At 39.4% G+C, this 14,045-nt stretch overlaps 1 protein-coding gene across 1 annotated transcript in view; it reads right to left on the minus strand.

Annotated features, from left to right (window-relative positions):
• LOC115088601 (CD109 antigen-like) overlaps window positions 1–14,045 on the minus strand; it is a 220,564-nt gene that overhangs the window by 99,073 nt on the left and 107,446 nt on the right. Inside the window, exons 16-17 of the mRNA XM_029596859.1 lie at window positions 7,880–7,912; window positions 1,909–1,969 (exon numbers count right to left, since the gene is read on the minus strand). Coding sequence (XP_029452719.1) covers window positions 1,909–1,969; window positions 7,880–7,912 — 94 coding nt within the window. The remainder of the gene's footprint in view (window positions 1–1,908; window positions 1,970–7,879; window positions 7,913–14,045) is intronic.

Below are 14,045 nucleotides of genomic sequence, written 5' to 3' on the forward strand. Positions count from 1 at the left end.
GTTTTAGTGTGCCGGCTCACGATTCTAACGATTTATAACGATAAATCGTTAGAATCTCTATTGTATTGTGTTCCATAACGGTTTAAGACGATATTAAAATTATCGGACGATAATTTTAATCATCCTAAAATGATTCACATCCCTAATCTCTGCTAATTATTTCTATTCAGATAATTGATATGCATAGGGAAGCATTGAATCAACAGCATCATCTTCAATGGCATAATATCAAGTGGTCTTCCAATTTCTTCTACCCAAATAATCACAAAGGCTTCATTTGAAATATAGGACCTAGCAGGCATTAAATTTCCCCTCCTCCAGTCATCATTGCTGTATGATGGACAGCCAAAGAAGCATAATCTATAGGATTGCCTCTCTGTTGACCTTTATTTCTTGCAAAATTTTGAGAGACCATCTTTTACCCAAAATATTAATTTCCTGCAACTTCTAGAAAGGAAAAATTTCACAGAAGAAAATATGCAAGAAAAATTTTCTACAAAAAAAAATAATAAATTAAGCAAAAGGCCCCCAGAGCTACCAAGATCCAGGCTGAAGATCTTTCAAATCTAGGATGTTCTTTACCAAAGGAAAACAAAAGAATGCATTATGGGCAGGTTGTGCCCGTCTGTGACCTTGTATCAGCAGAGAAACCTGTGAATGGATTTTGATGAAATTTTAGATGTCTGGCAAAACACTGAGATCATCTCAACTGGAGTCACTATGTATTCCTTATCCATCCAAGATGAGACTGGAAAGTACAAAACAGTACTGCTTTTCATATAGTAACATAGTAACAAGGTAATGACAGCAGAAAAGTACCAAATGGTCCTTCTTATGGTGGTATCTGCCGCACCATGCAGGTCACCCCCATGTTTCTCTTAAGGGTAGCAACTGCTGCACTGTGCAGTTATCCCCATGCCTTATGATAATCAGTAAAAATGTACTGCTAGCAACATTCTTACTGGGCAATAAACCTTCTTGAAAATTTACAGTACTGCTTGACATACTTTGTTTATGGACTTGTCCTTAGAAGCAGTTCTGTGACTGTCATCTGAATCCAATTCCCCTTCCCTTCCCCTCATCACCACCACCGTCAAAGCAGAGATATTGCAGTTGTGTCAAAAGCATCAAGACTTATTGGTTAAGGGTAGTAATCCCATGCCTTCTGTTAAGGGTAGTAATCACTAATCCATGCAGGTTACCTACATGCTTATCAGTTCCCCAGACTGTAAAAGTCAGGGCCTCATTGGTTGTTGTCTGAATCCAGCTCCTCTTTTGCCCTGCCATTGAAGCGGCAAGCAATGTGAATTACCCGCTACTTGATACTCACCAAGAAATAAACTATCTATCAAAAGTTCAGAAAGGATATTAAGACCTGACACTTTCAGCAGGTTTTCAAATAAAGAATTTTTATGCCGAGTTTTACTTGTCTTAGCTACTGCTCAGTTAAAGTTAAACATTTGACTTTTGTGTATTTTGTTTTATAATGTCATGTTTGTCTGTCTCATATCTTTATGATTATTCATGTGTAATATATTTTACTGGCCATCATTTTGATTGTTTTATGGAATGGCAATTTAATAAGATAATAAACTAAACTAAGAATAATAAACCAAACTTTCTGCAGAAGATTTTGATTGCACAATTTTCTCTTCAGAATTGTTTCCCTTCCTAAAGTTGAACAAATTACATTTTTGGACAAAAGATGTCCCTATTTCAAAACTATGCAAACAAAAAGTGACTTGCAAGAAACATTTTTGTACATTTCTGCCTTATTTTTGCTTAATGCTCAATACTTAAACCTGGCTCAATCTCCTTAAACTTCAAATTAGCAATATAAATGGGTTTTTATTGATACATTTTTATTTTTAATGCACAGTGCCTCCAATATTTATTTAAATTACTTACAATGTGGTATGCCTTCTCGAATATAGAAAGAAGCATCAGTCAGAACAATCATCCTTCTTTCCTGCACATGAAATATGGTGTACTTTAATACATTAATTATAACATTTGTTCTTAGCTATAACTCAAACATCAACTTAAAGAAATAAATATAAAATGCAGTAAATTTCTTAGAGCAGAATAAGTTAAGTAAATGAAAAATGATACAATTCCATAAGCCAGAACACCATACAGCTCATTCATAAGAGCATAAAGATAAAACAACTTATTATTCATGGTGTCTCTTTGTCCCTTTGCAGAAAGTGCACTCAGTTATAGTAATCGACATATTGAAATGCGTGATGATGTGACTAAAATTGAGAGTTATTAAGGGAAAGAAAAGATGCCTGCAGTAGAAACTTCTCAATAACCTGAAACCTTGACTATCCCATTCCTCCCAAGTGAGCTACCTTATGGAGTCAGTAGTTCATACTAATATATTGCACATAATTATTTGTGTATCTCACCTCAAAACCCTGACCAAGCCCATTTTAGTCTTGGTTTGTGATGTGGCAAGTCTGTGAATCTTCTGGCTATAGCTCAAAATTAGATTATTGGTTAAATTAAACCACACTTAGCTAATTCAACCTGATGCTAATGTACCAATCTCCATACTCACACCCATACCCACATATACACTGCAAATTCATCAAGATGGCAACAGCCTCCTGTAGAAATATGCACAGCTGTGAGTCCAAAGAATGACTATTCCTTGTGTGGCAGGACCTGGCCAGCTCTGTTTCACTCGACAGAAGGATATTGGTGGACAGAATATACAGGTATAAAAATGTAATAGCAACATATGGGACACCGAGCAAGCCTGGAGGAAATGTGCTTTGAGTTGACAGCCAGAGTGTTTCAGTATACACTGCAGGGGGCAGGACTTGAATTCTGTGCCCACAGGAAAGGAGGGGGATATATAAAAATATAAACTGGTTTTTCCAGGTAACCCTGAAACTAAAGATCAAAGGAAATAAAGATCAAAGAAAGGGATGCGCTCAGCAATAAAGCTGAATTGCAGGGGATGGCATGGAGGCAGTGAAAAGTATACCAGTTAGCCAGACACGTCCACAGATAGTTTCTAGGATGGGAGGATTCATACAGAAACTTGTAGAACTGGTTCCAGGCACCTAGTGCTTTGCACGGGGCCGGCCAGTCTCTACCCAGGAAAAAAGAGACAGCTTTGCTTACTACTCTCTCTGCTTGAGATTGAAATGATTTATTCCTTGTTCTTTATGCTTGCTGTCTGCTAAATAAATTTAATTCCATTTGTAAACATTTAAATTTTACATCTATGTAGTTTATTTCTTCCTGTTATCAAGACTCGGGTAAGCAGATGAATTAAAAGAAATTTAAACAAACCTGGGATAAACTCCCTGAAGGTTTAGCCCTGATATATATATGCAGATGTTGTAAGTAGACAGGAGAGGGCTAAACACTCCACATATCCCAAAAATTTGTTGTAAAAGCTCAACCATAAAATAGAAATCAACAGAAGCAGGCTGATATTTTATATGAACCACCCAGTAATTTTTAGAGATAATTCTCAAAAGCATTTATGCACATAAAATGCAGTTTTAAGCTCTTAAGTGCACTTTTTGAAAATTACCCCGGGGTTGCACACATAAATGTTCATGATGCAGAAGTGATTTTCATGTCTACTTTTCTGCATACTGCAAAGATCCATTTCCAGGGCCGGTGCTGGAGTGGGGAAATCATTTATGCTTGTATCTTCAATTTTCAAAAGTATGCGAGTAAATGTTCGTTTAGATATTTAAACCCGCTCCCTAGCAGGCGTAAATGTGCTTGCCATTGCCTCAATAAGGTATGCCCAGTCCTGATAATTTTCAAAGCATGTAAATCCACTTTGAAAATTTGGGCTGATGTTCAAGTGAACTTTGTACACACAGACTTCAGCCTCAGCGCGCTGTGATATAATTGAACTCACTGATGCGACAGGGGTAAAACAGCATTAAACACTTTTGCCCAGTGCTTCTGCCTGCATTGGCCCAAAAAGCCTAACTTAGTTTTAAGAAATCGAAATAAAGAAAATGATGGCAGATAAAGAACCTCAAAGTCCATCTAGTCTACACATTTTCCTTCTTTTTGCAGCACTGCAGGCCTTATTTAGTATAGCTGTGTTTAAAAAAGGATTGGATAAGTTCTTGGAGGAGAAGTCCATTACCTGCTATTAAGTTCACTTAGAGAATAGCCACTGCCATTAGCAATGGTTACATGGAATAGACTTAGTTTTTGGGTACTTGCCAGGTTCTTATGGCCTGGATTGGCCACTGTTGGAAACAGGATGCTGGGCTTGATGGACCCTTGGTCTGACCCAGTATGGCATTTTCTTATGTTCTTATGTTCTTATCTCCAACTTTACCCTGTTGATCCTTTGAGGTCATTATTTAAAAGGCTTAAATGGGTAACTTTTTGAGTTTCCTGGATAAAATCCAAGATTGTGAAAATATCCTTCCACTATCCAGCTACATTTTGTCTGGGTAATTTGTTCCCAGACAATATTTAGCTGGATACAAAAAGAGACGGTAATGGAAGCACTAAGGGGGTCAGAAAGATTGATTTCCTAATGTTACCCATGATAACTTTAGCAGGTTAAATTCAATGGGATGCTTACTCAGATATGTTCCACTGAATATCTGAGTAAAATTACCCGAGAAACTTTCCCACTCATTGGCCTACTGAATATGGATCTCTCTGTACTTATTCCCATGTTTTCTGGAATTCTTTAGACACATAGAAACATGACGGCATAGAAAAAGACTAACCCATCCAGACTGCCAATCCATCCAATTAATGTAGCGTTATAATTCTCATCACTGCCTTAGAGATCCCCTGTATTTATTCCATTCTTTCTTGAATTCAGATACTGTTTTTGTCTCCAGCACTTCCACTAGGAGGCTGTTCCTCGCATCCACCACCCTCTCTGTAAAGAAATATTTCCTAAGATTACTCTTGAGTCTACCCCCTTTCAACTTCGTCTCATGGCCTCTTGTTCTACAGCTTCCTTTCCATTGAAAAAGGCTCATCTCATATGCATAGAAACCTTTGAGATATTTGAGTGTCTCTATCATATCTCCCCTATCTCAACTTTCCTCTAGGGTACACATGTTTATAGAAACAATTCTGATGCTGTTTTTGCCCACATTACAACCATCGAGATGCTATTCTATTCATCTCCCTCCCTTTTTGTGAAAAAATATTTCTTATGTTATACCTGAATCTATTCCTTTTCATTCTCATAGTGTGACCCTTTACTCCAAAACTCCCACTAAAAAATGTCTCTTGTGCATCACTTATATTCAGGAAATTAAAATGTTCCCATATTATGCCTCCTCTCCCTCTTCTCCTTTAAGCTGCACATATATAGGACTTCTGGTGTTCACTCTGGTGCAGAGAAAAGGACTTGTGCAGACTCTGCACCATTGTGATAACCCTCCTCTGGAGTACCTCTACCCTGACTATATCGGGGATAGGCAGCTCCAGTCCTGGATTGTCACAAACAGGTAGGATTTTCAGGTCATCCACAATGAATAATTATGAAATATATTTACATGCCATGGAGGCAGTGTATGCCAATATACTTTATGCATATTCATTGTGGATTGTACCTTTTAAGCCTTGTTGATGTCATATGGTGATATCTAGTGATATCAAATTTGAGACTTGCAGTGAGTGTGAACTCTTTCAGTACAGTTCTGCCTCGGACACTTTATCATGATCATTTTTATTTATTTATTTCTGCATTTATATTCTGCTACTAGTACTTTTAGCTTCTAAAAGTAGTCAAGCTAAACAAAGTTTCCTACTGTATGCTTGCTCCATGGGGCAGAAATCAGAGAAGATACAATCTTTTTTCCCTGGAAGGGGTAAGTCCTATACTCTGCACCTAGGCTTAAGGCCTAGCATCTTTTTGGAAGAGCCCTTGGGAGAAATCATAAGGACACCACTAGAATGAACAGCCTGCATTGGAAGTCTCATCATTTACCCTAACTTCCGATGTGAACTAAATAAATAATGCATTTCTTGCTAAGAGCTCAGCTGGACTCTTGCCAGAAATGAATTTCCTATGTTATTGAGTTAATTGTGCTGTTAAAGTAATTTTGCTACTGGCTGTATTCCATAATTCTTGCTCTGGAGGTCTGTGGGACTATTTCAATATCCCTGTTTGTGTTTAATAAAATTTGGCATTATTGGAACCAACAAGCCAAGTAGAGGACTGGATCCTTATCTCAGTGTCTGGGTTTGCAAAGGTGGAAGATGCCTGTGAACGATGATGGATCTGAAGAGGCAGCCTTATTACGTAAAGGGAAAGTTGGTTTCCCTGTCCAGTAAGAAGAAGGATCACAGAGATAACGTCTTTCTCGAGCCCAGAGATAACGTCTTTCTCGAGCCCAGTCCACTGCACCATCTACGCAACCATTTTTCAGGCAAAGGCAAGGATTGGAACCCCTCGGCACTTGGTTTCATTTTATGTGCACTAGCAGAGGTTACATAGTATAAAAATTGTCCTGGGGGAGATTTTCCCAAACCCCCTATAAACTATTGACTTACTATTTGACTTACTAATCCTGTACTTTTATTTTTGACAGTTCTGAACCTTCCTTGTATGACACATCAAAAATGTCTTGAAAATATTAGGGCCCGGCGGCGTGCATAAAGCCCCAGGACGCGTATAAGTCCCAGGACTTGCAAAAAGGGGTGGAGCGGTCCGGGGGTGGGGGTGGGTCTGGAGCCTCCAGGCCGGCCATCGGCCGGCGCGCGCAACCTACGCCTGCCCAGAGGCATGCGCAACTTATAAAATAAAGGTTGGGGGGGGGGGGTTAAGTAGGGCTGGGGGGGCGGGTTAGGTAGGGGAAGGGAGGGGAAGGTGAGGGGGCGGAAGGAAAGTTCCCTCCAAGGCTGCTTCGATTTCAGAGCGGCCTTGCAGGGAACGGGGAAACAGGGCTGCCCAAGGGCTCGGCGCACGTAAGGTGCACTAATGTGCACCCCCTTGCGCGCGCCGACCCCAGATATTATAACATGCGTGCGGCTACGCGCACATGTTATAAAATCGGGCGTACATTTGTGCGCGCCGGGTTGCGCACACAAATGTAGGCCGCACACGTAGGTTTTAAAATCTGCCCCTATGAGTTTAGTGTGCTTATGAAAAGTTCTTCAAAATGATGTGATTGCTAATAAATTACTGAAATGTGATGGAAAATTGTGGACATTTTTAGTTATAAAACATATCAGAAATTTACACAGACTGCATCTCAGAACATAGAAAAATAAAAAACCTCTAACGTCGGTGTCCTGTAGGCCACCGGCCTTTCATTTTATCCTCTCTCCTTCCATTAATCCCAGTAGATGCATGCCTTATATTTTACAACCCCCTTCTCCCCCCGCCCAAAAAAAACAAAGTCCTGGAACTAGGCTTGCTCAGGGACCATTTCTAGGCTACTCAGTGTGTTTAGAACCCTTCTGTGGGGTCAGTGTCAATGGTCTCACTGCAAACCAAGTACAATATATCCTGCACTTGCCCCAATTCAATTCCTAGAGCACTCACCCAGGGAAACCAATCAGATGTGTTTGATATGATATCTCTAAGGTAAAGTGATGCTGCCATCAATCCTGCAATCTGCTGGATTTAAGATGCTAAAGTAGCTTTTCCTTTAGTAGTGATTCTATTAATTTACCCATCATTAAGGTCAGACTAACTGGCCTTTAGCTACCAAACGTCTCCCAAATTTCTCCCACTTTTGAGAAGAGGGATGATACCTGCCCATTTCCAGTCTTCTGGAAACATTCCTCACTCCAAATAATGATTGAACAGAATGATCAGTGAAACTGCTAGAAGCTCTATAAACTCTCTTAATATCCTAGTATGTATCTTAAGCAATTAAAATAAAAATGTATCAAAGAAAAAATATCCTACCTGGTTATAATTTCTTATCAAGTCATTCTGTACCTAAAAAAAAGGTAACATTTCATTAAATTGTGGCATGAATGTATTTTACAAAACCTGTTCCTGAGTCATTGTTATGGTGCCAGTAGCTAGGAAGTTTATGAAACTGTATATTATATGATAAATACAACCTCTATACATGCTTTCAGATATTCATGTTACAAATTATTTAAGCTAACAGTTTATTAGTAATATTAATCAATACATGAAATATTTCAGTATTGACAGCAATTCAAGTTCAAGGTAGCATACATCATAAAAACACATGCAGACGTTTAATGGAGCATGAGGAAAAAAATAAGCCTCCTTATTCCAGAGACAAAAGAGATGTAATACTGGAGATTCCAAGGTCACATTCTGTAAGTCTCTTCTGATTGCCAGCATCGCAACATACAAAGATTCTAGTTTTCTCCAGGACCAATATGGGTGCCAGAACTCTCCTTTAGAGACATAATTACTTGATATAAGAACATAAGAAATTGCCATGCTGGGTCAGACCAAGGGTCCATCAAGCCCAGCATCCTGTTTCCAACAGAGGCCAAACCAGGCCACAAAAACCTGGCAATTACCCAAACACTAAGAAGACCCTATGCTACTGATGCCAGAAATAGCAGAGGCTATTCCCTAAGTCAACTTGATTAATAGTAGTTAATGGACTTCTCCTCCAAGAACTTATCCAAACCTTTTTTAAACCCAGCTACACTAACTGATGTGATATGCCAATGAATTTTGGTATATAAAAACTTTAATTAAATAAATACATATATAAATAAATAACTGCACTAACCACATCCTCTAGCAACAAATTCCAGAGCTTAATTGTGCGTTCAGTGAAAAAGAATTTTCTTCAATTGGCCTTAAATGTGCTATTTGCTAACTTCATGGAATGCCCTCTAGTCCTTCTATTATCTGAAAGTGTAAATAACTGATTCACATCTACTCGTTCAAAACCTCTCATTATTTTAAAGACCTCTATTATATCCCCCCTCAGCCGTCTCTTCTCCAAGCTGAACAGCTCTAACCTCTTCAGCCTTTCCTCATAAGAGAGCTGTTCCATCCCCTTTATCATTTTGGTCGCCCTTCTCTGTACCTTCTCCATCACACCTATATCTTTTTTGAGATACCGCGACCAGAATTGTACACAGTATTCAAGGTGTAGTCTCACCATGGAGTGATACAGAGGCATTATGACATTTTCCATTTTGTTAACCATTCCCTTCCTAACATTCTGTTTGCTTTTATGACTGCTGCAGCACACTGAGCTGACAATTTCAAAGTATTATCCACTATGATACCAAGATTTTTTTCCTGGGTAGTAGCTCCTAATATGGAACCTAACATCATGTAACTACAGTAAGGGTTATTTTTCCCTATATGCAACACCTTGCACTTGTCCACATTAAATTTCATCTGCCATTTGGATTTCCAATCTTCCAGTCTCGCAAGGTCCTCCTGCAATGTATCACAATCTGCTTGTGATTTAACTACTCTGAATAATTTTGCATTATCTGCAAATTTGATAACCTCACTCATCGTATTCCTTTCCAGATCATTTATAAATATATTGAAAAACATGGGTCCCAGTACAAATCCCTGAGGCACCCCACTGTTAACCCTTTTCAACTGAAAAAATTGACCATTTAATCCTACTCTCTGTTTCCTGTCTTTTAACACAGAAGCAAAGAATTTATTTAGTCTTTCTGCAATGACCTTATCTTCCCTACGATATGACCCTTGTTATACCTCTCTGTCAATGTGTTATTTTTTTTTCAGAATCGGGTAATATGTGAAGAATTATTTTACAGTATATTACCACTCCGAATATTCTGCAGTGTCAAAACTTCCACATTCGGCTGCTGGAAGACTGCTGTGTAGTGCAGAGCTTCTGCCTGCATTAGCATAATTGTTTTACAGCATCTTGGAATCTTTTGCCTTTCTGATACATTTCAGTTAATAGAAGATGAACATCTTTTTCCCTATAGAGCTCTCCAAAAATTAATGAGAAAAAAACTGGCATATTCTCCAAAATTTTAAATTTCCACTAAAGAATATTTTTTAAAGATAGAAGGGATGGAGTGGCTCATTTAGTCACTGGAAGCTGCTTCCTGCTTCTCAGGCCAGTAGGAACTGGGTATAGTGCAGAGGTGATGTCCACTTACTGGCTAGCTCAAGACCACCCTTGACCCAAATTCAGGAGGAAACCACAGGCCACTGATTCTCATTCAGAGGACTGTCCATGCAACGGCCAGGCTAGATGGGAGCAGGGAGAGGGAATAAAACCCTGGGTTGCCACAAATGAAGATTCGCGGTGGCATGGCCTCAGCTGAGGCATTTTCTGATTGACCCAGAAGCCCAAATGAACAGAAGGAAACTACTGTGAAAAAAGTAAAAACATAAAGAAATTAAGAGGTACATCTTAAGCTCCTATTCATATACATTGGCAAGAGGATTTCTTTTAAAACAGAACGATGAAAATGGTCATTTTTCTTTTGAATGCAAAATGAGTGCCCCACCTCAAGGGCAAGTTTCATACTGCCTACCCAGCAGCAGTGTCCATGAGTACTTTTTATCTGTCAGCTTTGCAACAATTTTCAAAGAGTACTTTCATTTTGAGAAATGCTGGAGGAAATAATTACCTGCAGATAGTTTCACCTCCTTTTTTTCTGCGGGTTCTTAAAGCAGGTACTTTTGAAAATATAAAAAGTATGCACATTGTTGCAAACCCTGCACTAACCCCACCCCCTCAGGGATGCCTCTGCTCAATGCAAGTAAAAGTAGATGGGTTGTGGCACAGAGAGGGCAATCTTCAGGGATCCCAACATTTTACCCATGGAGATAGCCTTGAAAATTGGCCTCCCACTGAACAACAGTTGTCAATCTGAATTTGTCACTAGTTTCGTTTCTTCCTAACTCTATCTCACATCGGCATAGTTATTTCTAGAAACGTCTACATACCAACATTATAAAGGTTTCATAGAAAAAAACGAGAGAAATGTTACATTCTCCAACTGAACTCCACTGCCTTATAGAAACTTTTGGGAAGACAAAAATGAAAAGTGATTAAAATGTTGCCAAATAAAGACAATCACCTCCCAAAGAAGGAGGCATCTCTGCACGGAATCTGAGGATCATTGGGGTCATTACAAAATTATTAATGCTAGGATGGACGTTTTTCTACCCAAATACATTAATGGACAAGTGAGCCTTTTAGCCAGAAATTGAATGCCATGAGAAATTTGGCAACCTTTGTGTCTCTTCTCCTTCTGGTTCTATCTCTCTTAGAGCATGATTGTAATTAGGTGGCTTAGAAATTAAATAAATAGAATAAATAAATATTATCACTAAAGGTTTTGTTCTTACGCCAATAACCTCTGATTGTAACTAATTCAACATTTGAAACAAGTACAGAATAGATCAGACCACATTTCACTAAAAATCATGCAGCGATCACCTCTATGTCCAGTAAGGATCCCAATTTGATAATAGAGCATTGGCTTGTCCTGCAAAGCAAAAGTAATCTTCTCCATCACCGCTATCTCCTCCACTGTAGTCTTCCAATATTCTATGCTTGGCTTAATCTTCCAGTGAAATGCAATAAATGAGCAGCATGTATGTGAACAATTGCAACAGGTGTGTGTTTTTGTAGAGGTACTCTCTATTGTCCTGGCTTAAGCACTGTGCCACACCCAGTTCAGACTTCAGTTCAAGTTTGCTTCAAGCCTTGTTCCAGTCCAAGTCTTGCTCCAGTCTTGCCTGCAGTGTTTCAGTCCGAGCCTTGATTCAAGCCCATTCAGTTCAAGCCTTGCCTTACTACAAGAGTTCCAATCTGAGCCTTGCCTTGCTTCAAGAGTTCCAGTCCATTCTGAGTTTTGTTTTGAGTTCTAGTCTGAGCCTTGTTCCAGCTCTGTCCGCAGTTTTCCAGTCCAAGCTCCAGCCCTGCATTCCAATCCAAATCCTGCTTCAAAAATTCCAACAGTCCAAGCTTTGCTTCAAGCCCACTTCAGTCCAAACCTTGCTTCAAGCCCTTTATTTGAGAGTCTGAGTCTCGCCTTGCTTTTGAGAGTCCCAGTCCAAGTCTGAGTCCCGCTTTGAGATTTCCAGTCTGAGCCTTGCAACAAGAGTTTCAGTTTGAGTCTTCTTCCACCAACTCCAGCAACTCCAGTTCCTCCACCACAGAATTCAAGTATTCTTGTCCAAGTCTTGCTTCCAGAGGTCCAATTTCAGGTGTTCCAGTGGCAATTGTTCCAGCGACTTTATATGGGACTGCTTTTTTGAAGAATGTCTGGGATCATGGGTGTCCTTTGGGGCAACTTTTAACAGATGAATAATGTGAAGTACCACCTCCAGCATGTGAATAATGTGAGGTACCACCTCCAGCACTGCCCCCCAGCATGATGCTGGGGGGGGGGGGGGGGGTGCTGGATTAAGAACATAAGAACATAAGAAATTGCCATGCTGGGTCAGACCAAGGGTCCATCAAGTCCAGCATCCTGTTTCCAACAGAGGCCAAACCAGGTCACAAGAACCTGGCAAGAACCCAAACACCAAGAAGATCCCATGCTACTGATGCAATTATTTATGTTATGGATGTAATGTATGCTAGCCATAGGTCTTACAATGTATCTTAGTAATGTAGGTTAGCTCTAGGCTTTTATTATATTTTAATTTTTTATTGCATTTATTTATTTGTTGTGAACCGTTTCGATGGATTCTGAGTGATGGTATACAAAAAATGTTAAATTAATTAATTAATTAATTAATAGCAGTGGCTATTAGCTAAGTAAACTTGATTAATAGCAGTTAATGGACTTCTCCTGTTTAGTCCTCCTAGTTCTGTACCCTTCATGTCTTCGAGGGTTGTCCTGTCTTATCCTCATTGGCCCAGTGGTGGACCCATCCATAGTGAGGTTGGGTAAATCTGCCTCACTTTGGGATGGCTCCAATCCTTGTTCATTGGATTATCATTGCTTTTCTGATCTTGTTCCTGGCAAGTCATAAGTGCCTTGTTTCTGCCAAGGATCCTTATTCCAGTCTTGCTTTGCTTAATCTTGTTTCTGTCTAGTGGCTTGTAATTTTGGATTATACGTATCTTGACTTTTTTTTGTTTGGACTTTGACTTGTCTGCTAAGGCTTAATGATATTAAACTACTTTAATGAGCTTCTTTGCCAAGTCATTTCATGCTTTTTCAGGAAAAACCAGGGCTCCCCTAAGCTAAGTGTGTAGTTTAAGGCTCACCTGCCGACAGCCTGACAGAAAGCTTCTAAGATCAGAAATCCTAAACAATGAATTATGTCAGTCATGTCCTAAACTGGTTTATACTATCCAGTGTCTTTATCATAAAGTATGTATTGGTCATATTAAGAGAGTAGTTCGTTCGCCTTAGAAAACATCATAGTAGAATTAACAAGAAGAGATTATCAACCCCTTTAGTTCAACATTGTTTGGATCAACTACATTCATTTGAGGATTTAAAATGGACCATCATTGAGAAAGTTTTTCTTCCCTATCAAGGGGGCAATTTTGTTTCTTGTCTTACTCATTGTGAACAATATTGTATTTTTTCCTTAAATACCATAACACTGGCTTGAATGAGGAAATAGGCTGGTTTAGTCTCATATGAGTGTCTGTATGATTGGCTCACAATATGTTTTTCCAGACAATCTAATTTTCTTGTTTTGAAGTCTTATTTTATTCACTTTTCCAGTGGCACTCCAACATTTATTATATACTGACATTCAATCTGAGATATCACATCGGTTTACATTCAGGTACTGTAGGTATTTCTCTATCCCCAGAGGACTTACAATCTAAGTTTTGTACGTGAGTCAATGGAGGGTAAAGTGACTTGCCCAAGGTCACAAGGAGCAACAGCGGTACTTGATCCCTGGTCTCCTGGTTTGTAGCCCACTGCTCTAACCACTAGGCCAGTGGTTCTCAACCCTGTCCTGGGGACCCCACAGCCAGTCGGGTTTTCAAGATATCCACAATGAATATGCATGACAGAAAATTTGCATGCTTTGGAGGCAGTGCATGCAAATGTTCTCTCATGCATATTCATTGTGGATATCTTGAAAACCCGACTGGCTGTGGGGTCCCCAGGACAGGGTTGAGAACCACTGCACTAGGCTATTCCTC

This window comes from Rhinatrema bivittatum, chromosome 3 (assembly GCF_901001135.1).
Source record: "Rhinatrema bivittatum chromosome 3, aRhiBiv1.1, whole genome shotgun sequence".
Classification (NCBI taxonomy): domain Eukaryota; kingdom Metazoa; phylum Chordata; class Amphibia; order Gymnophiona; family Rhinatrematidae; genus Rhinatrema; species Rhinatrema bivittatum.